This window comes from Leishmania martiniquensis, chromosome 26, assembly GCF_017916325.1.
Source record: "Leishmania martiniquensis isolate LSCM1 chromosome 26, whole genome shotgun sequence".
Lineage (NCBI taxonomy): Eukaryota > Euglenozoa > Kinetoplastea > Trypanosomatida > Trypanosomatidae > Leishmania > Leishmania martiniquensis.
In genome coordinates this window covers 287,485-312,445 of record NC_090161.1, presented here as the reverse complement: position 1 = coordinate 312,445, position 24,961 = coordinate 287,485, and the positions used below count along the sequence as shown (strand labels likewise).

At 58.4% G+C, this 24,961-nt stretch overlaps 5 protein-coding genes across 5 annotated transcripts; all 5 read left to right on the top strand.

The window, feature by feature from the left end:
- Window positions 1–507: 507 nt before the first annotated feature.
- On the top strand, window positions 508–1,989 carry LSCM1_04106 (uncharacterized protein; the record flags this gene model as incomplete). Its single annotated transcript, XM_067321630.1, has 1 exon — window positions 508–1,989. The coding sequence occupies one exon, from the start codon at window positions 508–510 to the stop codon at window positions 1,987–1,989; it is 1,482 nt and encodes a 493-aa protein (XP_067177861.1).
- A 1,962-nt stretch (window positions 1,990–3,951) lies between these two features.
- LSCM1_04105 (uncharacterized protein) lies at window positions 3,952–4,464 on the top strand (the record flags this gene model as incomplete). Its single annotated transcript, XM_067321629.1, has 1 exon — window positions 3,952–4,464. One exon carries the CDS (start codon window positions 3,952–3,954, stop codon window positions 4,462–4,464), a length of 513 nt encoding a protein of 170 aa, XP_067177860.1.
- Window positions 4,465–8,523: 4,059 nt separating this feature from the next.
- On the top strand, window positions 8,524–12,588 carry LSCM1_04104 (uncharacterized protein; the record flags this gene model as incomplete). Its single annotated transcript, XM_067321628.1, has 1 exon — window positions 8,524–12,588. The coding sequence occupies one exon, from the start codon at window positions 8,524–8,526 to the stop codon at window positions 12,586–12,588; it is 4,065 nt and encodes a 1,354-aa protein (XP_067177859.1).
- A 3,388-nt stretch (window positions 12,589–15,976) lies between these two features.
- Window positions 15,977–17,668, top strand: LSCM1_04103 (uncharacterized protein; the record flags this gene model as incomplete). Its single annotated transcript, XM_067321627.1, has 1 exon — window positions 15,977–17,668. One exon carries the CDS (start codon window positions 15,977–15,979, stop codon window positions 17,666–17,668), a length of 1,692 nt encoding a protein of 563 aa, XP_067177858.1.
- A 1,511-nt stretch (window positions 17,669–19,179) lies between these two features.
- On the top strand, window positions 19,180–24,261 carry LSCM1_04102 (uncharacterized protein; the record flags this gene model as incomplete). The annotated part of the gene is made up of 1 exon (XM_067321626.1): window positions 19,180–24,261. One exon carries the CDS (start codon window positions 19,180–19,182, stop codon window positions 24,259–24,261), a length of 5,082 nt encoding a protein of 1,693 aa, XP_067177857.1.
- Between the last annotated feature and the right edge of the window lie 700 nt (window positions 24,262–24,961).

Sequence of the window (24,961 nt, the reverse complement as noted above, 5' to 3'; positions counted from 1 at the left end):
TGATTGCTTTTCTGATAAAAAAAAAGATTGCCTGTTTTCTGGGTGCGGAGCTCTGTTATTCAGAGCTCTTTGCTGCGCTGTGTTATTTTCTTCTGATTACTCCTTTCCACTCATTGTATTCGGTCGCATACAAACAACAAAGTACTGAATTGGTCGACATCTTTGAGGGCGGTACGTACCAATGTGTATCGGTGCAAAGAAGGAAAAGGCAAACGAACCTGCAGATGCTGTGTTACCATCGTCATGAGTCTTCGAGTGAGACATGCTCGTTTCAGCGTCGGCCTCTGCTGCAGCATCTATGCTTGGGAGCAGCGGTTTTCGAACCTACTGCTATTATGCGAGCTTTTACTTCTTCTCCTCCCTTCCACTTTGCTTTCTTCTGCTCCGTGAGCTACTCTCATGCGGGTCCAGCCCACAGGTACCAGCTTTCTTGTGTTTTAGTTGAAGATCGCAAGCTGACTTGGTGAGTTTGTCGATTTACCTTTTCTTCATTTTTTAGCAATCCACATGGCGGCAACTTGGTGGGCTTTTTTTACCGTCACACTGCTCTGCGTTCCTTTCGCTCCAGTGCATGGGCATATTTTGGGTGTGCAAAGACAGCACACAGCATACTTTCATGCAGCCAAGGAGGCAGGACTCTTTGGTTGCCTCGATGGCTCGGCCACCATCTTGTTCAGTGCTGTAAACGATGAGGTATGCGACTGTGCTGATGGCAGTGACGAGCCAGGTACGTCAGCATGCAACACACTTCGTGGCAGCACTCTCACCCCGCTTCCGCCAAAGTGGAGGTTTCAATGCACTAGCGAGGATGTTTCCCAAGAGGTTTTCCACAGTCGCGTGAATGACGGAATTTGTGACTGCTGTGACGGCTCCGACGAGGCTGGATCGCGCGTCTCATGCCCGAATCGATGCGCTGAGGTCGTTGCAGGGCTTGAGCGGCATCACAAAGAGGAGTTGGCGAAGATGAAGAAGGCGAAAGAGGCGAAGGAGGCTATGCGCTCAGCCGCACTTCTGTGCCGGGAGGAAGCGGAGAAATCCCTCCTCTCGCTAGAGGAAATGCACACCGATATAGTCGTTAGTATCTCAAGACTCGAGGCGGCGGGCGTGACTGCGGCGGAAGAAGAAGCCTCAGAGACTGAGTGGGTGGCGGAGCAAGGAGAATGGGAGGGCGACCACTTCGAGAGCGAATCGAAAGACCGCGCATCATCCTGCATTGGATGGCGTGATACAAAGCTCTGCGACTCCGGTGATGTGGACAACAGCGACTCGAGCGTACCATGCAACTTCATTATCATGGGAGATAGCGCAGGGTACTGTGAGTGCGGGAACAAGGAAGAAGATGAGCATGAGGAGGCTTATGGAGCAGGTACTGCACCTAAGGTCGAGGATGAAGGTGTGGAGACGCGTAAGGGCACCGTCACATATCACTTTCCGTGCGGCCACCCTGAACTGCGGTGCGACTACGTATGCGACCACAAGGGTGAGGCGGGTGTGCCCGAGGAGCGCGACGTGACGCAAAACCCAGACGCTATGCTGAAAGAGGCTGCCGAGGCACTCCGGGATCAGAAGAGGCAGTTGAAAGATATAGAAAAGAAAATTAATGATACAAAGAAGCTGCTATCTCCAAACATCACCAAGGAAGACCTACTGCGTACACTTAAGTGGAAGGAGTTCAAGCTGCACTTCCGGGGCTATACTTACACCATTTCTTTGTTTGGTGATGTGTATCAGGTCGATAGTGCTGGGGAAAGTGTGCTTCTGGGGTCATGGAAGTCGTTTGCAGAAAATACGTACAGTATGTGGTCCCAAGACGCGTACGATTATTCTCATTTGATCTACGAGGAGGGATCGATGTGCTGGAATTCTCAGGCCCGCAAGGTCCAGGTGCACCTCGTGTGTGGCCCTGAGAACGAGCTGATATCTGTGGAGGAGCCTTCATTGTGCAACTACTACATGACGTTCCAGACGCCGGCGGTATGTGACGACTGAGCGACGGATGTCGCCTTCTTTTCTCTGCGTCTCAGCAATGTTTTTCACACTTCATCACATGTACTTGGAGGTGCACAGGCACTATCTTTACGTTTTCTTCATGGACTACTCCCTCACTTGGAGCTGAAGTACGTGCGGGCGCGCATTTTGCAGTGATGTTTCTGTTTTCGACTGCCTCCTACGTTCTTTATCTGAGTCGATATTTTTTTCTTGACTTCCTCCTTCCTTACTCAATGAGGAGGTGTGAGGCGGATCCCCGCAGTGTAAAAGGTAGCGAAAAAGAGGATCAAATACAAAAAAGAAGTCGAGGCACACGAATCCTCAAACTGTCGACCTATCTCTCATTCATTTCATGCTATTGGTGGAATTGTGGGTATCTTGAGTCTAGTTTCGGGGTGGCCGCCATGACGAGAGTGCATCGCAGGTTTGGATCTATCACTTTTCTTCTTTGAAGCTCCGCTTCTGCAGCTCCTCACCTCACTCAAGCTTTGCCTTTCGTTTCCCGTTATCATAGCGGCGATGGGGGTGCGCTCTACAACCGAGACTCATCCGCTGCCTTCTTGATGTATTTGAATGAGCGACGGCGACGGAAACAGCAAAAAACAACAACATAGCCACACAGAGGTGGGCGTAAAGACGTGTGTGTGGTGGGGTGTAGAAGGCAAGGGCGGGCGGGCAGGGGGGGGACGGACATGGATAAACGTGCACAGCTATTAGCCTAGGCGCGAAAGCGTATGGGATGAAGAGAGGGAAACATGAGATAGGCAGGTTATGACTTGCTTCACTCCCTCGTAAGCCTGACCACCTTGGCCTTGCTCCTCTTTTTAACGTTTCAGTTTCAGGTAGTCGGTAATAAGAAATCCATGGATGCGTACCCCACGCTCGCCCCATTTCCGCGAGCAATGATCACGCACACGCGCATCTCCATCGCCGCATCGAGATAGTAGATGAGTTTCTCGGAACCCTTGAGGGCATCGTGCGGGCCGACGATGCCACACTCAAGCGCAGCCGATGCTTGTTCATGGACTACACAAACTCAAGCTCAGGTGACACCGGCGCGATAGCATCACCAACGGTTTCCCGGGAATAAAACCTGGGCTACCACGGTGCACCATCCAACGCACAACTCGGTACGAAAACCTACGTGCGCACCCTGGAGAGCCCAACAGGCTCATTTGTGAACTTCTCAGCGCTCCTGAACAGCTATAGCAAATCCTGCCCGCCGCTGGTGGATCCTGTGGCGGACAGGACGTTCATTCCGTGTTGCGTTTCGACAATCGACTACCTGCCGTATAGTGTGGCGCTGCTGCGCCTGGTCTTTTCCCTCCCTGCTCGCTCGCGTCGGTGGGCTGGAGGCAGAGCAGCTACCACTCTCTCCGTCCTGCGGCGTTGTGGTATACTATGGCTTTGAGAGGCCATCGCCGCTCTGACGATGAACGTGCGCTTGTTTTAGACCTCTCGACGCCAGTTAGAACAGGGCTCTCTACCACTGCGCTTGGGCCAGGGGGCTTCTAGCATTCGTAGATGCCAGCGCTCGACTGGGAGGTAAGGTGAAGGAGATGGCAGTGGTGAAATCTAGGTACCAGTATATCCACACTCTTCCTGGCGAGGAGGAGGGGTGCGGAAGGGGCAGATGCTGCCACCGACGCTGGGCACCTTGCAGGCGAGGGGCAGTTGCTCGCGCTGGCTTGGGATATCTTTCCAACGTAATCGTCTTTTCCTTTGCTGCAGTGTCCCTGGTGGCGCAGAACAAACATTGCACCAGCGACTTACTTAAGGACTGCGTTGCTCTACTGCTTGCTTTCTCGGCCATGCTAGGCAGTTTCCGCGTGGTCGTGCTGCTTCAGCTGTTTCCTGCGTTATATGTCCTCCATCGACGAGCTCGCCACCTCACTGCAGCAACTCTCTGTCTTCGTGGTTTGGGTGCTATCGGTGCTTTGCGAGCGCGCCGTGTTTGGTGGGATGAGCGGCATCCAATTCCAGGGCATTCCCAACACCGTTGTGAGAGTTCTGTGTCTTTATCTTTGGCGGCAGGCAGCTCGGCATCTCTCTTCGCTGGGACTACTAGCCGCACCGGCTGCAGCTGCTTTTAGCTTGCCTTTTTCTTGTTCCCATGTTTCTGGGGCTCTTTATGTGCAGCATCCTCGGCATCGCCCAAGTATCACCCAGTTTTCCAACAGCCAGGCGCTCAAGTCGTATGCAGGCACGGTGACGGTAGCTGCAAAGGTGTATGCCGTGGCTCAGCAGCAGCTCAGTGGCAGCAGCGCCAGAATCGGCACCTACAGCGAAACGAGTGATGACAAAGGCGGCGCCCAGCATAGCTGGCTCCGTCAACCAGGGGAGATGACGCCGGGTAGTGCCGTTCGTACCGTTGGGGCCCTTGGCGCCACACTCGCGCCGCGAACACTTCACCGGGGAACAGAAGCAACGCACGACGGCAATCGATGCGGTCATGCAGCCCACGCGAGGTGCTGAGCGTAGCAGAGGTGAAGCGGATGCTCAGGCGACTGGAGGGCGTCCCTCTACGAGCTATAGTGCATGCCTGGCAGCACAAGGGAAGAGACAGCCGAAGGGGAAGGGTAGCGGTGATTTCAAAGATCTGCTGGCGAGAGCATGTGCGTCGTGAGTTAGAGGTGGGAGGTCGGGGTGAAGGGGCCCAGTAGTGGATGATACAAGCACGCCTTCTTTATTCATGTATCGGCTCCATCTTGTCGATGCAAGAATCCTGTCTCTTCTCTTCTCCCTCTTGCCCCTACTCGTCTCTGTGTCTGAGTGACATATTGAGCTCCGCGTGAGGGCGTCCTTGGGTTGCTGAAGAAAGGGAAAGGGAGGATGGAGGTCGGCGCTCTCTCTTTCCGTAGGGCGCTCCTCTCCCTTTCTATCCTTCCTCATTTCCTCTGTGAGCCCCTCACGCCGGTAAGTGGCGGTTTCGTGCTCGCCGCTGGCATTCCTTTTCCTCTGTGCATTTGCCTTGACTGCTCCCCCCCTCCCCTCCCCACGTTGCTCGTTGTCCGTCTTACTCACCCTCACCCCTGCCAGACGATTATGATGTCTAAAGGTTCGCAAGCGCATTGAGATCACAGTCTGGCTGCGCCATCTGTAACCTTCACCTGCTCGGTCATCGAAGATGGGTGGGGTGGGAGTTGTGGCGAATTGCGCTCTTGCACACTCACCGTTAGCCCCCTCCCCCTGCACACACAGGCTGGAGATGTGCTACTGTGCTGTCTCTGCGCGTCGGCCACCGCCGAGCAAGTCAACAGAAAGAAGGACAAGATAAGTGTAAAGCGCGTCCGGGCGTGTACCACTCGGAGCAGTTTCCATTACAAAGGCGATCCTGCACTCGCCCGCTTATCAGCTATCTTGCGGTTGCCCTGGTATGCTAGTCGTGGAGTATCTTTAGGGGGGAGGGGAATTCGTGCCTCCTATGCCTTTTTTCTTGCATCCGGCCGCTACTGTTGGCCTTCCGCTTGTGCACCTGCGGCCGCGTCGCTCGCTCCCTCCCTCCCTCTCTCTCGTCTCTCCTGCCACACTTACCCACGCACGCTCAAACATCGTCTTCCCATGGGCTCTCGAAGTAGGAAGCAGCCCCTCCTTTTCCCACCCCCGAGAGAGGCCGAAGGAGTCTGCCCTCCCCACGAATTCCTCCCAAAACGCGCACAGAGCAGCCGCGGAGCTTCCCTATTAGAGAGAGGAAAAGAAGAAACAGGAGAAAATAAACGTCCGTCCTCCGCTTCACCAGCTGTGGAGCAAGACGCGTCTCGTGTTCTGCACTGGGGTACGCTCTCTACCTCTCCCTTTGTATCTCTCTTTCTGTTGGACGCTGCTGAACACACACACACGCGCGCGCCTATATATATATATATAATCAGGCAGCCGTACAATAAGAGACAGGCACACCATTGCCGACCGGGGAGGGGAAAAGCAAGGCGAAGAAGGCAAAGTTAATCAGCTCCTCTGGAGGATCTACGCATTTACTCCTTCCCCTACCCCGCTCACCCTGAGGCATACTTGCCGACCCCTTCAACCCCAAAGAGCAGCGGGGCTGTTTTCAACGGCGGCTTGCGTGTGCGTGTGTTGGAGTGTCTTCTCTCTTACCCCTCTTGGACTCTCCTCTCGTTCCTCATATCACTTTCCCGGCTCATCTGTATCTCTCTTTACAACTCCTCGTCCGACTGCCGTTTGCCTGCTTGTCGTTCTTTCTGTCGCTACTGTGCGTCGACATTATCAAAGAGCAGGAGGGAGGTTTGCGCGTGCGAGGGAGAGAGGAGGAGGAGGGGGGGCGAGACTAACAGCGCAAACAACGGTAGCTCGGAGCAAAGGAATACCACTGCGATAATAAAAAAAAGGGAAGGAAATCCAGCAAGCACACATACACCAAAGAGGAAGGCCTCTGTATCTTCCCTTTCCTCCTAAGCGAGATCCCTTCCCTTCATCACTCCCTACTGTGCCCCCTTTTTTTTATTGTTACTGTTCTCTCTTTGCTTCGCCTCCGTTTTTTTTCTTCTTCGTTGATTTACGCCGAGATGATAAACATCGAAACTGAACCCCCCGCCTTTCTTTAGCTGTGCTGTACTTCTCGTTATTCGTCCAAATTACGCGCACATTAAGACATACAAACGGGCTCCTGTTCCCTCGTTCGTGTATGTGTGTGTGTGTGTGCACTCCCGCGAACAAGATAGCTTCTCTTTGTCAAAGGCCGTTTGTTAGAGATTTTCTTGGCTCCGCGTGCCGTGGGATCGCTTGAGCGAGTGTGTGCCACCCTCTCGTGCCCTTTCCACTGTCCGCGCCTCTGTGGCTTGTAGCTGCATCCCCTGCAGCCGCAAAAGATATAACCTTTCACGGTTGCTTACGCAGGCGGAAAAACTGCGCCTCTGTACATAGCTATAGTCACCGAGACGTGCCCACGCGTGTGCGCCGTTTAGTCTCTCCCTTGAGCTTTAACCGTATTCAAAGACGCTTGTCGCTTCTTTCCCCCTTTCTCCCCCCTCTCTCTTTGGGCGCCTCCTTTCGGGTTGTGTCGCTCTTGTATGTACGCCCCGAACGCGCTTCGTCTCCTCCTTTCTCAAGCAAACAGACTTCACTGCAACCCCCCTTTTTAGCGTATTCGTATCGGCCAATTTCTCCTTACGCTCGTGGTGTTTTGCCCACAACACGTCTGTTTGCTCCACTCCTCTTCCCTCTCGACCCCCTTTTTTCTCTTTTTTTTCTCACTTTGACTCTTTTTACCTTTTCTTTTCTGTGACAAACGTCGGGATTTTTCCTCTTTTTTTTTGTTGTTGTTTCGTTCTTCACGCACGCACAACGTGAGGGACGCGGCGAGCTCCATTTTTTTCCCCTCTCCTCTTCGTCTTCTGCGTCCAGACGATCTATTCTTGCGCGTTTGGCCTCTTTTTCTCTCCCGCCCCGCCCCTTTCTCTATTGTGTGTCATTTCATTTCTTTGTAGCGCTTTTTTTTCCCACTCGTGCGCACGTGTGTGTGTGTGTATGTGCAGGTGCGCGTATGCGCACGTGTGCCACAAATTGTTCGCTGCTTCCTTTTCCCGCGACCCCTCTGGTCTCTCCCTTCCCGTCTGTTTGTCTCTCTAAAGCCTCCCATCTCTCTCCCCTTTTCTTGAAAGGTAATATTTCTCCGTGAGCTGTTGCTGTGACGGCGTTGTTGCTTGTAGATTATATTTTGACTTGCCTCTCTCTATCTCCTCTGTGTGTGTGCGTGTGAGGAGGGTGGTAACTCTTTGAACTGCCTGCACCCGTCTCTGTGGCGATCGTGTGAGGTGAGGCTGGGTTCAGGAGTGCTGGCGCGTCTCTCTCTCCCCTCTCCTCTCTACGACTTTTCTTTCCCGCCTCTTACTCCCTTTTCCTCACTCTTTTTCTTTTTTTCATTTTAATCGGTGCGTCTGCATGGCTGTGCCCGTGTGCGTCTTTCTGTCGTTCGCCCTTTCGCTTTGACCCTGATCCCACCCAGCGCTCTTTTTTGTTGTTTCGTATCTTCACTTTTTTCTCGCTCTCTTCGCTGCAGTCCTCACACGCTGATCCTTTTTCCTTCCTCCCTCTCTCTCCCTGCACCATCATCAGCCCTTTGTCAGCTCTCCACCTCCCCTCTCTCCTCTCCTCTCCTCGGCAACTTGTGAGCGTCTTTACAATTTCTTGTCGTTCTGCTGTTGCTTACAGCCGAGAAAAAGAGCGCCGTTTTTTTCGTGCGCGCACTCTCTCTCTGTGTGTGTGCCCACTCTCTCTGGCTGGTGGACAGTCCTGCCGTCTCTCTTCTCAGCACATCAGTTACGTAGAGAACAGTAGGCGGGCGGGCGGGGGTGGTGGCATCATCACCCTCAGTGCACTCACAGTATCTCTCGACTTCCCTCCCTCTCTTTTTGTGATCTCAAGCCGTAGTAATATACGCATACCCACATATCAGCGCTGGCGACGGGCGCGAGTTGTGCAGCAACGAAGCAGAGGCTACACCACGTGCTGATGGGGCCTGATTACGTCGCCGGAGGTGGCGGTGGTGGTGCCCACCGTTGCTCTACCCATCACAGTATGCGCGGTTACGCTTCCTCGATGCTGCGCTGCCTCTCTCCCCACACCACGCCATCGCAGAAGCAGCGGTATTATCAGTCGTCTCCGGAGGATAAACTGCATCAGCACAACCGTACGCTGTCTTCCTCGAGCCCGGGGTCGCCGGCCACACGCACCGTTTCCTCTGCCACGCGCGACGGAGGCGTGAGTCCGCGTAACCAAGCATCTCTCCCTCATCGAAGCCATGCGTCGCCGAGCAGCGCCGTAGCGGACGCTGGAATGCATGGGGGCAACTCCGACCTCTCCGGGAGTTACCCCACGTGCTTGAAGCGGTGCACGGCCTCGGCACCTGCTCCGCCACCGGTGATTGCCTCCCGCGAGCTGCCCCCGTTGCAGGCGCACTCGCCAGACCCACAGCACCACAGTCAGCGACAGCTCAACTCTGCCGCCGCAGCTGATTTGTACTCCTCACGGCATGGCTTTGCCTCCAGCGAGGGCCCTCGAATGAAAAGCGCTCCGACATCTTTGAAGGATGCCGCCAGCGGCGGCTTCAGAAGTCCAAACTCCTTTGGTGCCGGCAAAATGACCGGTACGCTGCAGCAGCAGAGCAGCGTCAACTACCGCAGCAAGGTGGGGCATGTGATGCTGCCGGAAGAGGAGTCGCGCACGAACACGCTCACCCAGTCTGAGATGCCGGCTTCATCCTTGCCAGGGCACTCTGGGAGTACTGGCGCCGCTCGAGTGAGCGACGCCTCGCCATATCGGCGCACTGCGAATGGGATGTCCTCACAGCAGTGGCAAAGGCAGCTGCTGACTACGTCTCAGCGCCACGCTGCTGGCAATCAAGCCACACCTGTTGGCCCATGCACGTCAGTAGTGTCTGGGGTTGCTACTCCGGGTAGCGTCTCCAGTGGCTCTGACGCGAACACGATCGTCCCCCGGCGACACGGTGACAACAGCTCGCCGGCGGTCAACATCTCGCTTGAGGGGCGGCTCCCCACAACTTCAGCCTCCGTGGCGCACAGGCACGCGCCACCTTCGTCCGGAAGCTGGCCTCACGAAGCCTTTGCGCCTTCGCCCATCACCCAAGGCTCGACCCTGACGCCCCATCCCTATCAGCGAGCCGCCATATCGCCGCTGCTCGAGTCGCCGCCAGCGATACCACCGAAGACCCCTTCGGAAACCACCTCCACCCCTCACCGAGCCTGCGATAGTGCAACAGGTGGCGTTGCGGTGGACCGAGTCAGTGAGGCTTTCGACTCTCGGCAGTCGCCTTCGCGGCCGCTCACGCTCGCCCACCATCAGTCGCCTGAGAAAGGCTTCATGGACTCGCAGTCGTTCGGGACGCCGATTTCCGACGCCAGGGCATCACACCAGCAGCCGCAGGCACTGCACCTACCGACGCCGTTGCTGAAGTCACCTGCGATGTTCGGTGTTATCGACCTCTCCTACAGCCGTACCGACGCAAGTGGCTCAAGGGTGACACCGGTGATGTCGGCGGGCGTTGCCGCTCCCAGCGCCAGCGCAGCAGCGAAGGCGCTCATGCAGGCAAGTACACCTTCAAGGGCGCCTGCATTGGCCAATGCAGGCGCCTCCGTCCCCTCCCTTTCAAGCAGCAGTAACAACACGTCTGTCATGTCTGCCAACCACACCGACCCGGCGGCGGCCGCGTCGTCGCACTCCTCAGCAGTGGCGAACGTCACCGCAGCGACGCAACCACACGGCAGCAGCGTGAACAGCGAATTTACCGCCCGCTACGGCACGACAATCGTGCGCATGGGTAACAGCGCAGGCCAGACCGACAGCAACTACTCGACCTCGCGCAGAACGCCAAGCCTTAGCGGCGATGCAACTACCACCACGGTGACGACAACGGCGGCGACGACTCCGCGGTACTCGCCGCGTGCAGATTGCCAGACACCAGCGCACGCGGCCAGGATCATCTCCCAGCGCGGAGCCCTATTTACACCCCTCTCGCCGCCGTTAGCGGATAGCTGTGTAGGCGTAGACGAGCCGACGCAGCAGCAGTTAGTGTCTGCGGCTCCGACGGCAGTGGCAGCAGCGCGAGTTCGGAAGTCCGCCCTGTCGTCGCCTACCGTGTCGGTCGGCGCGGTACGGAAGGCGGAGCGGTCGTCACAGGCTGTGATGCTTACAGCCGATACTGTGCTCCCAGTCGCGGCGCAGGAGGACGAAGCTGATAACAGCTCTAGTTCCACCACCACCGCCACGCGGAGCAGCTCTAACAGCCGCGCTCAACCGTCGTCCGTAGCGTCGCCTTTCAGGTTGACTATCGGCTCGGCCTTCGGGGCAAACAAGGCTGGTGCGGGAGGCACTGTAGCTACTGGCACTGCTAGCATGGAGAAGGTGCGCGCCGCGCAAGGCCCCAGCATTACCAACAGGCGCACTGTAGCTGGACGTGCGGGTAAGCCGCATGAGAAATGGGCCGCCACCTTTGGGGGCAGCAGCTCCTTCCCCAAGAGTGTGACTGCCGTCTCGCCAAGTGCCACTGTCTCCTCTGTGGACATCGGCGTTTTAGCAGGCGCACGGGGCACTCACGTGCGTCGACACACGCGAGTGAGCTCTGCATCGACGGGCTCAGCTTCCAGCGATGCACTGGGAGCCTCCAGGACGTCAAGGAGCTACTCCTTCGCCTCTAGCCGGGCTCACATGCAGCGCTACATCGACCAGTGGAGAGATCGCTTCGAGGAGGACAAAAATGCCTACAAGGAGGGCGGTTATCTCACCGTGACGCCCGGCCGCATCGTTCACTCGCGGTACGTGCTGATTCAGAAGTTGGGCTGGGGCGAGTTTAGCACAGTGTGGCTGGGATACGACACGAAGCACGCTAGCATGGGCCGCGGCCTATCGCAGGCTTTCGTCGCTGTCAAGGTCGCCAAGTGTCGCTCCAGCGTACAGGAGGCGACGCGCTATGAGGTGAGCCTGCTACGCTACCTCGAGGCGCGTCTGCCGCCGCACGCCGCGATCACGAACATCATTGACTGCTTCGACGTACGCGGCGAGTTCGGCACGCACACTTGCATGGTCATTCCCCTTTGTGGGCCTAACCTACTCTCCATCATTGAGCGCATAAAGGCGAACCACAGCCGGCGCAGTGCTGACGACTTGCGCATGATTAAGGACATCGTCGTGTCGATTCTTGTCTCGCTCCACGAGCTGAGCGAGCTGAATGTTGTGCACACGGACATCAAACCTGAGAACGTGCTGTGCGCGGCGGTCGACTCGAAGCTAGTGAGTTCGATGGAGAAGTTCTGCAGCTACAACCAGGATCGGAGTCACATGATAAGCCTCGAAAAATTTAAAGAGTCAATGGCGCAACAGACGACGGACCACTTGGTGTGCCTTGCCGACTTTGGCTTGTCGGCGCTACTGGAGCCGCCGGGCTCAGCGTCGTTGTGGGCGTCGATGTGCGGCAACCTCGACTCCTCTCTGCTGTCGCCGCTTATGCGCTGCAAAAAGAATTTTCCGGTCACACGATCTGGCGTCATGGACAACCAGCGCGGGACACTTATACAGACCCGCGAGTACCGCGCACCGGAAGTGCTGCTAGGACTCGACTTCACCTGCGCGACGGATGTGTGGAGTGTGGGGTGCATGACGTTCGAGCTCATCACTGGGAGCTTTCTCATGGATCCGAAGAAAAAAGTACGCGAGCCGCGTGACATGGACATCGAACATCTCGCCATGATGATGCAGCTTCTCGGGCCGCTGCCTCCCGAAATTACGGACATTCGCGTGCGCAACAATGACTACTACGATGCAATCGTGCAAGGGACGCCGGTGCCGAAGACCGGGTCTCGCCCGCCGCCGGAATACCTGCACCGCTTCGTGGACCGGAGCGGCAACTTCATCTACGCCTCGCGCTACCGCTCCTACCCGCGCCGAAACTTGGAGGCAGAGCTTGTACCGTACCTCGGCTTCCGCGAGGCGCACTTGGCGGCCAACTTCATCTTGTCGTGTCTGCACTCGTACGACCCCAAGCATCGGCCTTCGGCGAAGAAGTTACTCAGTCACCAGTGGCTCCACGGAATCGGTGCCGTCTTCAAGGAGAAAACGTTGCTGCATTAGAGAAGATCTGATCTTGAACACATTTTTTTTTCGCCCGCTGGCCTCTGCTCGTGCTCGCGTGGTGCTGTAGCTCTCTGTGTCGATAATGCATCTTTGTCTGACGTGGCTGAGGCCGGCGGGGGATATGTGTAGCCTCGGTCGCCGCACATCGGTAGTGGATACACCATGGACCACTCACCCCCTTGTTTCCCGGCTCCCTCCCTTCTTCCACCTGGTGTTGGTGTGTGTGTGCTCCCCAAGTAGGTCTCGTCTTCGTATTTTGCGTGCCCCCCCCTCCCCTCCCCCCGTGTCATCCTCTTCCCATCTCCCTCTTCCCCACCGTCCACCTTCCTTGCAGGAAACGTTTTTTCCTGTGCTTCTGTGTGCTCCTCTCTCTCGATGTTTATGCAGTCGGTGCTGTTCCTCCCCTCCACTCCCCTCGTTGTCCCCTGCCACTAATGCTTTCATCTCTCCTCAGCGCTTTCCGGGGCGTCTCCTCTTTGTTTCTTCCTCGTCGGTAAGCTGTCCGCACCGTCTCTGTCTCTCGGCCGTGCCCCCCCTGCCGCTCCCTTCCCTCTTTTCTCTTTCCCTTCCTCTGCTCTCTTCCTCTCCTGTGCTTTCAACGGAATGCTGGTGAAACCGTTCACGACGGACGAGGTGGAAATGTGTACAACTGGTGGCGGCTGCCGCGGTTGTGCTGCGTTTAGGCGTGCGTCTGCGTCTGTGCCCTGCTGACGCCCCTTTGCTGTTTTCTCCCTCATTTTCATACTTTACCCTCTGTACTTGTGTTCTCGTCCGTGCAGAGGGTGACTGTCGTGGTGGTGGTGGTGGGGACTCGCAGTTCTGTGCGCCGTCTCGTCTGCTGTGCTTGGCTCTGTCCTTTACCGCCTGATAGGGCTCCTCCCTCTCTCTGCGTGTGTGTGTGTGTGTCTGAGCCTCTTCCACTTCGGCCCTTTTCTTTGAACTTTCTCTTGCTCTGTTTTCGTTTCCGGTCGCTTCTGTACCGTTGCTGATGGCAACATAAATGCCACCGTTGCCGTCCCATCGGTCACTGTCGCGCTTCTCCCTTTGCGGGTCTGTTTCCCTTTCCTCTCTCCTCCCCCTCCCCCTCACCCCCTCGCCTTTGTCTGTTTCCACCCGTTTGCCGTTCCGCGCACCGTCAGCGGCATCATCGACCCCTCCCCCTTCCCCCCCATTCACTCCTCTCTACAGAGACGGCGTCGCGTCGAAGGCGGCTGGAGCCTTTTACAAATTTTCTCTGAGGATGTGTTGCAGCTTCTGAAGCTTCCCCCTCTTCTCCCTCTTCTGCCAGGGGCGGTCTGTGCGTTTTGCATCTCTGCGGGGATGCGCATCTGGCACTGTCGGAGCTGCACATGATGGTGTCAGGTGCATGCGTGTCGTGTCGCTGCTGTGGTGACGCCAATGTGTCTGTGTGTTGCGCTCTTCTTTTTTCCGTGTATTGTGGTGACGCGCACCTTCTGTGAAGGAGTGCGGATTGTGTGCGTGTATTGTGTGCCTCAGGGGCTGGTGCAGGAGGCACCTCCTCTATTTTGCTGGCTCCGGACATCCCGACACACCCTCCCTCCCCCCACCATATATATATACATATATATATATATCCACGCATGCGCACACAATCACAGCTCAGCTGACTCGCCAGCTTCCTCTCGCTCTTCTTTTTACCTTCGGAGGAGGAGGAGGGCGAGGAGGTGATCGTGGGGCGGAATTCGTTTCACCCAACGGCTGTTCGTCAACGGAAGGAACCTCCAAGGCTGGGCACCACACGCTTCTCTCTCTCGGTGTGCCTCCCCCCTCGCGACCTTCCGACTCGTATCCCCTCTCTCGATCACCAGTCTTCCGCTGCCGGTGCGTCTGCCCCCGAAGAGCTTATTTTCGTTGTTGCTGCCGCTCACCCCCTTTTTTTCTCTTGTCGTGAGCTCCGTCCTCTCCCGCCGTCCGTCTATGGCCACCCGTTTCCTCCCCTCCGCTTCTCTGCCCGTCGATTTCTCCATTCGCCCTTTCTCCCTTTTTTCCCACGCCTGTTTTCTTCCCATCTGCGCCGCCTCCGTTGACGCGTCGTTCACCTCCACTCATGAGGCGGCCAACCGCTAATGCTGTCGTGTGTATGTGTGTGCCAGTGTGCTTGTGTAACGCTCTTGTTGGCTGTTTCAGTCCCTCTCTCACGCCCCCCTCCCCACCCTCCTCGCGCACTCACTTTACTTCATCTTTTGTCGTTTCTACTGTTGTGTGATGGGCGCACCTTTGTCGGGGCGCCCCCACAGCCGTCGGTCGGCGAAAGTCGATGCGACGGCTGTTCGTCCCTCCTTTGGACATGCGCGGGCGGGAGAGGGAAAGCGCTCGAGACGCGGCGCCTGATAAAGCACGAAAAAAGCAAAGGAGAGAGGGCGACACTGTGTGTGCGGGTGTGCTCGTGTGTGTGTGTGTGGGGGGTGACGAGCACGGCCATGCTCTCCCGGTGCCGAGAGCAGCAGAGAGCGCATGGGGGCGGAAGTGCGCGTTCACCCCCCCCCACACACACAAGCACCTCTTGTCGGCCTTTCTCTCCGTTAATGTGAATGAGAGGCGGGGGGGAGGGGGAGAGAGCATTTTTCGGCCTCTTTCCTTCTGACTTGAGTGCATGGACAGGCGCCTGCACTCAAGCTCAAAGTGTGTGTTATTGCCTCACACAATGTGAGTGACCTCCAGCACCTCGGAACAACTATGACGTTACCGCTCACCTCAGGAGGCGCCTGTGCTTTCGAAACCACCCACGTTGGCAATGCCTTCTCTTTCGCGGCCGGAGCTGTCGACCTACCATTCTCTCCCCCCACCCCACCCTCCTACAGACACGCGAAAAATGATGGGCGAACACACCGTTCTTGCGGCTCTTTCTGGCCTCTCCCTTCGATCTCTTGCACCTGGAGGGACTACTCCGCCCCGAATGCGCATCGCGGGGAACTCTTGGGTTATTCTCACGCAACGCGTGGAGGACTGGGCATCTCGAGTGCGCCAAGTCTCCACAGCCTCATGAGGAATGAGGGCATGCAAGCGAGCGCACGCAGACGCACCTCTGGACCTCGTGAGGGCCGCTCTAGTGGCCTCCACAGATGCCTTCTTTCGACATGATTGTCGTCGAACTCTCTCTCGTTCTCTCGCCCCTTTATGTGCTCCAGTACTACTGTGTGTTGGCGCACCTCACAGCAACTGAACAGCTCGTTTACATCTGCTGTGCTGCGCTGTGCGCACACTGTGGCCTTACGCATCGGAGCATCACGCCGCTACTCACGCGTATTTCTGCTGCCTTCCCCTCCCACCCCTACCTTTCTCCGCCTCTCGTGTCTCTTCTGCTACGCATCTTTCGGCTGTGCTTTGGGGTACTTGCGTGCTAGTGGCTCGTGACGCGGCCATCATGGAGCTCGATCATGATGAGCAGCACCCGGACCGCAGCATGGTGCCGCAGGTGCAATGCTGTGTGTGCGGCCTGGTCATTGACAGCAACCCCAGCAACATGTGCCCTAACTGCCTCCGCGCCCATGTCGACATCACTGATGGCCTGCAGAAGGAGTACATCCTGATTCACTGCCCGGAGTGCGGCCGATATCTCCAACCGCCCAAATACTGGGCTCGCGCCGAGCTGGAGAGCCGCGAGCTGCTTACCATCTGTCTCAAGCGCATCAAGGGGCTAAATAGCAGCGCCGGCAGCAACAGCAACGCCAACAAGGCGAAGCTCGTTGACGCCAAGTTTCTCTGGACGGAGCCGCACAGCAAGCGCATCAAGCTGCGCCTCACCGTCCAAAAAGAGGTCTTCAACAACATCGTTATTCAGCAATCCTGCGTCGCCGAGTATGTGGTGACGTGGCAGCAGTGCACTATGTGCCAGAAAGTCGCCACTGGTCAGCCGCAGTGGGACGCATGTGTGCAGCTGCGGCAAAAGGTCAGCCACAAAAAGACGTTTCTGTACTTGGAGCAGCTCATTTTGAAGAAGCGGCTGCATGAGAACTTTATCCGCATCGAGGGGCAGCCAGACGGCCTCGATTTCTTTTTTGCTCACAAAAGCCACGCCATGAACTTTCTGGAATTCTTGAACAAGACGGCGCCGGTGACGCGCCGTGATGCTGTTCAGCTCGTCTCCCACGACTCCAAGAATAACACCGCCGTTCAACACTTCACGTTTGCGCTTGATATCGCACCACTCTGCCGCGAGGACCTCGTTCTTCTACCGTACAAGGACTACTACCTCAAGTCTCTGGGCGGGATGGGCCCACTGGTGCTGGTGCACAAGGTGTTCAACTCCATCGTCTTCATGGACCCGCGAACTCTGCGTGCTGGTGAAATCACCGGCTCCCTGTACTGGAAGAAACCCTTCACATCGCTGCAGACCTCGCGCGAGCTGGCCGAGTTCTACGTCCTCGAATGCCAGCTGATGCCCGTCACCAACGGTATCTACCAGCTTGGCCTGGTCACCGTGTGCCTGTCGAACGAGGTCGGCGAGGGCCGCGAGTGGATTGTGCAGTCGCACCTCGGTGGCGTGCTCCACCCAGGAGACCTTGTGAAAGGCTACCTTCTGGAGGGGCGCATCTTCAACAAAGAGGACCTTGACGAAAATCGCTACAAGCCGGAGCAGCTGCAGGATGTCATACTTGTGCGCAAGTTCTTCCCCTCGCAAAAGGCACGCCGCAGCCGTCGCTTGTGGAAGCTCAAGAAGCTCGACATTGTCACGTTGCAGGGCGGGGCGACGAGCATCGGTGGATTCGCACGCCGCGGTGGCGCCAACGTGGGCACTGATGAGAACGATGATGAGGGTGAGTTCGAGGACGAAATCGAGCGCGACGCGGAGCTGCGCAAGGACATTGCTATCTACCGTATGAGGGACGAGGAGATCGCGGCACGGCGCGGCGCAGCGACTGCGGCGGAAGATGCTGCAGGGAGCGAGTACGAGGATGACGGCGAGGTACCTGAGATCGCACTCGAGGAGATGCTGGATGAGCTGCAGATCGACGATGGCGCTGAGGCGGCATATGAAGACGAAAACCTCGTGGCAGACGAGGACAGCACCAACGAGGTGCTGGTGGATATACGAAAGAAGGTGCGCATCGAATGACGTCTCTACGGCGCGGCCGTGTCGGTTGTGGCCGTGGCGGAGGCGCTGCATCCTCCATGTATGTGCTTCTTTTGGTTACCCCCCTTCCCCCCTCCTTCCTTGCTCTTCTCCAGCAAGCCGCACACTTACATGCATCAACACAAGTGGGAGGTGCGGCGGGGGCGGACAGGGGCAATGCAGCTCTCACTTCGCTGATGGTCTTGGTGACTTTCAGTTCTTTCGGTTAATCATAGCAGAATCTCCGTGCTGTGTGTGTGTGCCTCAGTAAAAGGGCTGCACACACACATACACACAGGCACACAGACGTACATCGTCGCCCTATTTCCTCGGCACTGTTTTGGCACCTTCGATGCGAACTAAGCGGAAAAGTGCGCTTTTCTGTCCATTTTTTTGAGTTAATATGTAACAGTGGCAGAGACGCAACCAACAAACGGTATCATCGCTTCATCGATGCACATGCGCGAATGTGAGGCGAAGGGAGCAAGGGTGGTGGGAGTGGCCGGGGTGGGGGTGGGTGGGTGCATTGAGGCCTTCCTGCACTTCGGTGGTGGTGAGGGGGGAGGGAGGAGAGAGATGCACCTCTGAGCAGACAAGTATGTGTAGTTGCTTGTGCGGTTGCACAGCGAATCCTCTAGCGACGGCGCGGGAGTGCTGACCCCCCCCCGCCAACAGGGAAGAGGGGCTCCCTGGTGGCGCACATGTGTAGGTGCATGCGCGCGCGACACGTAGTGGCCACGAGCCGCCTTCCTTGCGTATCTGAAGTGTTCAGCGTCCTTTTTTTCGATCGGCTTGTCTTCCCTTTGTGTGCTCCTTCGTCCCAGCACGGCGGCACTGCCCTTCATTTGTGATTCTGCCTCCCCCCTCCCTCTTCTCTTTCCCTGCCCCTCTTTCGTCTACGAGGGAGGCGCGCCACTCATCTTCACCCAACAGACAGACACACACACACACACAAACGCGTAGGCGAGGACATAAGTGCATCCATCCCCAGAGTGTTTTTTGCCGCCTCGACAGTGTCTGCATTGACGCGCAGAGAATTGTGTACGCGTGCCTATCTTCGACTGCTGGCGCAGGTGCGAAGGGGCTCATATGAAAAGGGGTGCCTCGCCACCGGTTCTTCGCTAGCCTCGTCGCTGCCGAAAGAGAGGCTGCCTCTGCGGTGGAGCCAGCGTGCGTGAGCGGTGTCTGTCTGGTGGGATGGCGCGACGACGCAGTCCCCATCGCTGCGTGCTTTTGTTCCACAAGCAGAAGGCAGCCCTTGCTTCTGCGTACACTCTGCAGGAGCCGAACGGAGAAAAAAAAGACGCAGCGAAGTACCGGATCGAACACGTGAGCGGTAGTTCGCCGTTGCTCGGCCCGGCGGTGGTGTGACACGCCAGTGCGCTGCATCGGCAGGGGGTGTTCTCCTTCGAAACGCATCACACTGACAGAGACTGGAATCGGGCGCCATTGCCGCCTGCCTCCTCCGAGGGTATAGTGGGCCTGTGCTCCCTGCATACTCGAGACCTTGGCTGATGAGGCCGTACTGGCGGATGGCCACCGCCAGCAGCAGTAGTCTCGCTCCGTCAGTGTCGCGGCGCCAGCCGAGCTTTGCTTCGCTGTGCTACAGCTGCACCGGTGACCGGCATCATAAGACGTTGAAGACTGTTTACGCGCTACTAGAGGATCGCCTTCCTGTGGCGCCGCTATGCCCGAACGACGCGCTCGATGCACTGTTTCATCTTGTACCAGCGAATACCTACCATAGCGGCGTTGTCGATCATCTTGTGCGCATCATCAGCGGCAACGCAAGCTGCATGGATCCGTTGCTGTGCCTTGCCGTCATGGAGCGGATGTTGGTGCCGGGGCTGCCGTGTTGGTTAGCGGGTCGCTCTGTGGCCACAGAAAACGTGAGTCACGGCAACGACTCACCAGCTGCGGAAATTTGTGACGCGGCACTCATGATGACACTGGCACCGCTTGGCCGAGTAATGAGCCGGTGCGTGGTGGTGCACATGCGCCTCAGACTTGGGGAAAAGGGACACGTTACCGACTCTCTGTGTAGCCTGGACGGCTGGCACACGACACGAGCCGGCCCTCTCTCTCAGCGCTCACACGGCAGCGGGGCAGGCGACGACTGTAATAGCTCCTCCTTGCTAAGGGGAGCGAGTGTGATGATGTCGTTCACAGCGCAGCAATGGCACTGGGACTGTACAGACAGTGAGCACAGTGCCGTGGTCGGTAGCTCCGTCACGCACCACCATAATCGAGAGAGCCGCGAGCGATGGCACGCCTGTTGTCTGATCGCCTTGGTGTACCCAGTTGTTCGGTATCTCTACTTCGCCCAGTCACAAGCGAACGGCTGCGAGCGGCTTGCGACTCGAGCGGACGCCCGCCCATACTGCCCAGCAGCAGCGGCGCCGCTCCAGCCGCTGCGCTGGGAAACAGTGCGTTCTCTGGGCCAACGGTGCTGGTGGTGGTCCACGGTCGTATGCCGCGCCACCCCAACCATCCCTTCCATCGCCATTCGCGCCTTCGCGGCCAACTCGCTCGTCGACGTTGTCTTCAAACTACATGGAGCCCTGGTGCCGTACGCCGCGCCTTGTGAGTCCCCGTGGATGCGGAGGTGCTCTAAGCGTCCTCCGCCGCTGCCCCCTCCAGAGACGCTTTGGCCGTGCTTGGGCATGCTGGAGTGGCTTCTCGACAGCGTCCCTGTCCTACGTGACGAGAGCGATGCTGACGCCCCGTGGCACTCACTCGCTGATCCCAAGGGGAACGCGCCAGCTGTGCGGCCTACCGCGTGGACAGCGGAGCTGCGGCGTGGCTTGTGGCTCCTCGGTGAAGACTTCGCCCGCCTATCTGCTGCGGCGTTAGAGTTCATGGCGGGTAGTCCAGGCGCCGCGCCAGACGTTGGCGGTGACCGAACGGCAGCTGGTACTGCGTATGGCGAGAGCAAATCCGCCGCGCCACCGCTTCGGCCGCGCCCGACCAACGCGTGCACCGGCAGCCGCATCGTCCGTGCAATGGCGGATGTTGGTTATCGCCTTGCCCTCCAGTGGGCGGCCGCGGCGACGCCTTTGGCGACCGCTGCAGCGGTGTTGAAGTTGGCGGAAGGCACACTCGACGAGCAGCTCAGGTGCAGCAGCCTGACGCAGGATGGCGCGCTTGAGTGCCAGCAGCAGGAGCGGAGGTGGATGCCGCCCACTTGTGAGCTGAAGGTGATCCTGCGCTTGCTGCGTGCCGTTGCCTCTCTCAGACCAGTGCTCCCAAGCTCAGCCCTCACCATCGCCCCTGGCTCGTCAGGTGCAGCCAAGGCTATCTTCGTTGAGGAGAGCACCTGGTGTAAATTGGCGTGCCTAGTGAACCTTGTTCGCTGCTGCTCGGTTGATGGAGCAAGAAACAGCGACCACCACATCGAGGCCGTACTTGAAGGCGTCGCCGCCGAGGACCGCAGACTTCATTGCGTGCAGCGCATCCCCTCCGCAGTAGATGCAATGTACGAGAACCAGGCGTTTGTTCGTCTCCACGAGCAGCAGCTGCTACATTGTGGGCTGATCCATGCGATGGCCTGCACCGCGGTATCGGCACCTGGGGTGGTGCCCTGTAAAGTCGTGGGTGCAGTGATGACCAAAAATCGTGGCGCTCATGGATACGCCGGCGCCGCGCCTCAGTCGTCCGCTCGAGCGCCTCCTGCGTGGCCCGACCCCTCCGCTGAGTTCCTCTGTACACTTCTCAAGTGCTGGCGCACGTGGACGATGGACTGGCCGCTGCCGCTCCACGCAGCGTGGATGCAGGAGCTGGCATCCGCCGCTGGAGCTGAGAGGACGCCGGCAAGGACCGGAGAGGAAAGGGCTGACCAGGAAGACAGCAGCGATGGCGCAGCCCTCGAGACCGCGGCGACGGTAGTGCCATGTTTCGCTTTGTCTGAGATCGATGACGGCAACTGTGACAGAGTGTGCCGGTCGATACAGCGCCTGTTGTGCTCACGCCTCACCGAGGCTTGGGCGGCGACCACGGACATGCGGCACGATCGCGACCCACTGGATCTGTGTGCGTTCTGGTATGCTTTCTCTGCTGTGTCGCGTCCGCCTCGATGCGCCTCTGCGACGGAGGTGCCACTAACTGCGGAAGGCAGCGCGCCCCCCTCCACGCGCTTCGCCTATCCACAGCTGTCTCGGAAGCAACCCCGGATGCACCAGAGCTCCTGGGAGGACGAGTTGCGTGAGCAGCTCACCGACATGGCCGCCGCCGCCGAGCGTTGTTTCTGCTCCATGTGCGAGGAGTGGCTCAAGCGACTGCACGATCTTTCCGGCACTCACGTGGAGATGACCGGCATGAAATTAGCGGAGCAGCGCCCAGTGCTGCTCCAGCGGACTTCATTGTCGCGCCGAGAGCGCAGTTGGCTCCCCGTGTGCCTCCCAGCGATTCTCTCGCATATCGCTCTTCGTGTGCTCTGCCGCAGCAGGCCCGAGGGCTCGGCAGCCCCTGCCCTGCCCACTCTTCACGGCGACAGCGTGGCTGCCGAGCGACCTCGCATCGACGAACGCTTCTTGGCACTCACACGCTCTGCTATGCTGACGCCTGCGGCGGAGGAGCTGGCCGCCTTTCAGCTGTCGATAGTTTCCCGTTATGTAGAGTGGTGCGAAGCGGCGGGGGTGCATACACATTGGTGCGCCTGCACCGTGCAGACCTACCGCCCCGCTGGTGGTGCCGACGGCTCTCACGTCTCATGCATCTCTGTCGATGAGCTGGTAGGGTCGCGTTCGAGCGCTACAAGAATGCCGTGGTGGGTGCTGACCGTAGATGGGCTGGCGGTGAGGGGGAGCAAGCAGGGAAGCGTTGACGTCGCCACGATCCTGTTTCTGTGGGAGCACGGGGCTGATGCTGCAGCGACAGTAGCTGCTGGAGCGAAGCCCCCTCGTTTCGTCGACCCTCAGCACGATCGCCGTAGCGGCCGCGCGTCTGCGATACAGCCACTGATGCCCCAACGGCTCTGTCGCGCCGGCGGCATCGGCGTAGCGGACACGTCTGCGGCTTCACCGAATGAGATGGATTGGGGTACTCTTGTTGCACCGCGCGAAGCCGCGGCGGAGGTGAACAGGGGAGACGGCTACTGCGACGACTCAGACCACGACCAGTGGATCCTGCGTTGGAGCATTCTCGAGTGGAGCCATCGCTACGCGCTGCGCCTGGTTCTGTTGGAAGTGGTGGAGGGTCAGTGGCAGCGCGAGAGCCGTGCCGCGCTAGCAAGCCAATCGCGACAGCAGCTGGCAGGGCTAGCGCTCTGCGATATCCAGCGCCGAAGGGTCAGAAGGCTCGTGCCGCTTAGCGAGGAACTCGTGGAAGAAGGCGCGAAGACTGCAAACGGCGCGCATGCCGTGGACTACGCAACATCTGCGTACCGCACTGCTGTCTCGGGGCCTGGCATCACGCCACGCTTTGTGTGGCACAGCGACGCCTATCAGCCACTTTTACGGCTTGTGGCGGAGAAGGCTACGCTTGCGTCGGATCGTCTCGCTGCCGAGGTGCTCGCGGTCGCCTGTGCGATGGTGGCGCCTGGCCAGGCGAGCTACGCCAAGGCTCAGTTAAACGATCCAAAGACCGCAGGACATCACGCTACTAATGCTATTGTGATGAGCTTGGTCAAGGCCAGGCGCCCTGAGCAGTGGACGGCCCGCCTCACAGCGCACTTGTGGGGTGAACTGCGTCGCGGTTTGGCAGAAGGCGCTGTCGCACGGCCCTCTCGCCCCCTTTCCTACGCTGACCGCACGAGCCTCTACGGTGGCGGCCCTTCTTGGTCGCCGGCGGCGCCCCACTCTCTCTGCCAGCAGCCACAGTCATGCGGGCTCGCATGCTCCGATGCTGTATGGCGTTTAGAGGAGCTGCTGCTCGACCTTGGCCTGGTCTCGGCATCGAAGGAGCATCACGCTTGCCGCACATCCTGCGGCTCATTGTCACGAGAGGAAGCCGCCGACGAGTCGCACGCGCTCCTCGCCTCCCTCTTGTTGTCGCCCGAGCTGCTCTGCACCTCCCCAAATGTGGTGCACTTCGCAAACGCTGTCCTGTGGCGGAGATGCTGGGCTGCTCTGGTGAAGACCTCCAGCGCCGCCGCCCATCAAAGTGGCCGCGGCACGCTCGGCGATCGAGAAGGACCTGATAGTGTTGCGGCCCGACTCGACGCTCTTGTCAGCTTTCGAGTGATCCTGCGCTGCATGGAGCAGCTGCAGCGGCTCGTGCAGGATTTGGCGAAGTACCTCTGTTGCGTGTTCGTGCCAGCGGTGCAGGTAGACCACTGTGCTGCCCAGCTCACGGCCACGCCGGTGGAGGCGATGCGTCGACTCGCATGCACCTCGTCGTCTGCCTCTCGCGGTCCTGCGTCGGCGACAGCGCGCCCAGACTACACGGCCACAGCGAAGCCCAACAGGCTCGAGGGACGCAATCCAACCGAAAAGGCTTGCCTTTCGTCGGCAGCGGTGCGCACCTTTGAGGTGCTGTGCCTCGGCAGATGTGGTGATGAGCTGCGGGCACCGTGCGTGTGGCAGCAGTGGACACGTGAGCTCACTCGCGAAGATCGAGTGCTGCGCGAACATGCATTCGTGCGGTCGATGTCTCAGTGACGTCGTTGGCATTTCTCGCCCCTTTTCCGCATGTGTTTCTGCACTTCTGTTCCGTTTACGCGACGCTTGCAATTTGCGGCGTCGCATGCGGCTTGCACGCCGGCGTGCGGTACACTGCAGTTCTGCTTGGTCTCTGTTTTTCTTCGTTCGGCTGCTCTCAAGACTGCTCACCCTCTGCTTGGGGGGGGGGGTAGAACACGGGCGCAGAGGGAGGGACGGAGTGAGGAGGTGGGAAGAGGTTGGGGGAGTGAATGGTGTGGTTCTCCGTTGGGCCCTTGACCTTCTGGGTGTGTCTGCAAAGACGCTGCCGCCCCGCCGCCCCTCTACTGTCGTCATCCTGCGCGCGAGGTCGCCCTCATCCGTTGCGTCTCTGCTCCTTTTTTTTCTCTCTTGTCTCTACTGCACTCATTGCGCCACGAGAAAGACTTCGCGCGCACACGCACGTACGCGCACACGCCAGCGCAGACGTCTCCGTAATCGCCCTTGGAAAGCGTGACGGAGGAGCGACCAGCGCACTGCTCGCTCTCTCTCTCTCTCGGTGCACGAAGACGCAAGCTAACAGTCGACCTTCGTTGAGTTGCCACTGCCTCCCTTCCTCTTTCAGTCCCAGGATTTACGAGGCCCGGGGCCACCTTGCTCGCGAGCAGCTGCCCGAAGCAGCACAATCACTCGAACGTTTCCCACCGCTTATGCCCCCCAA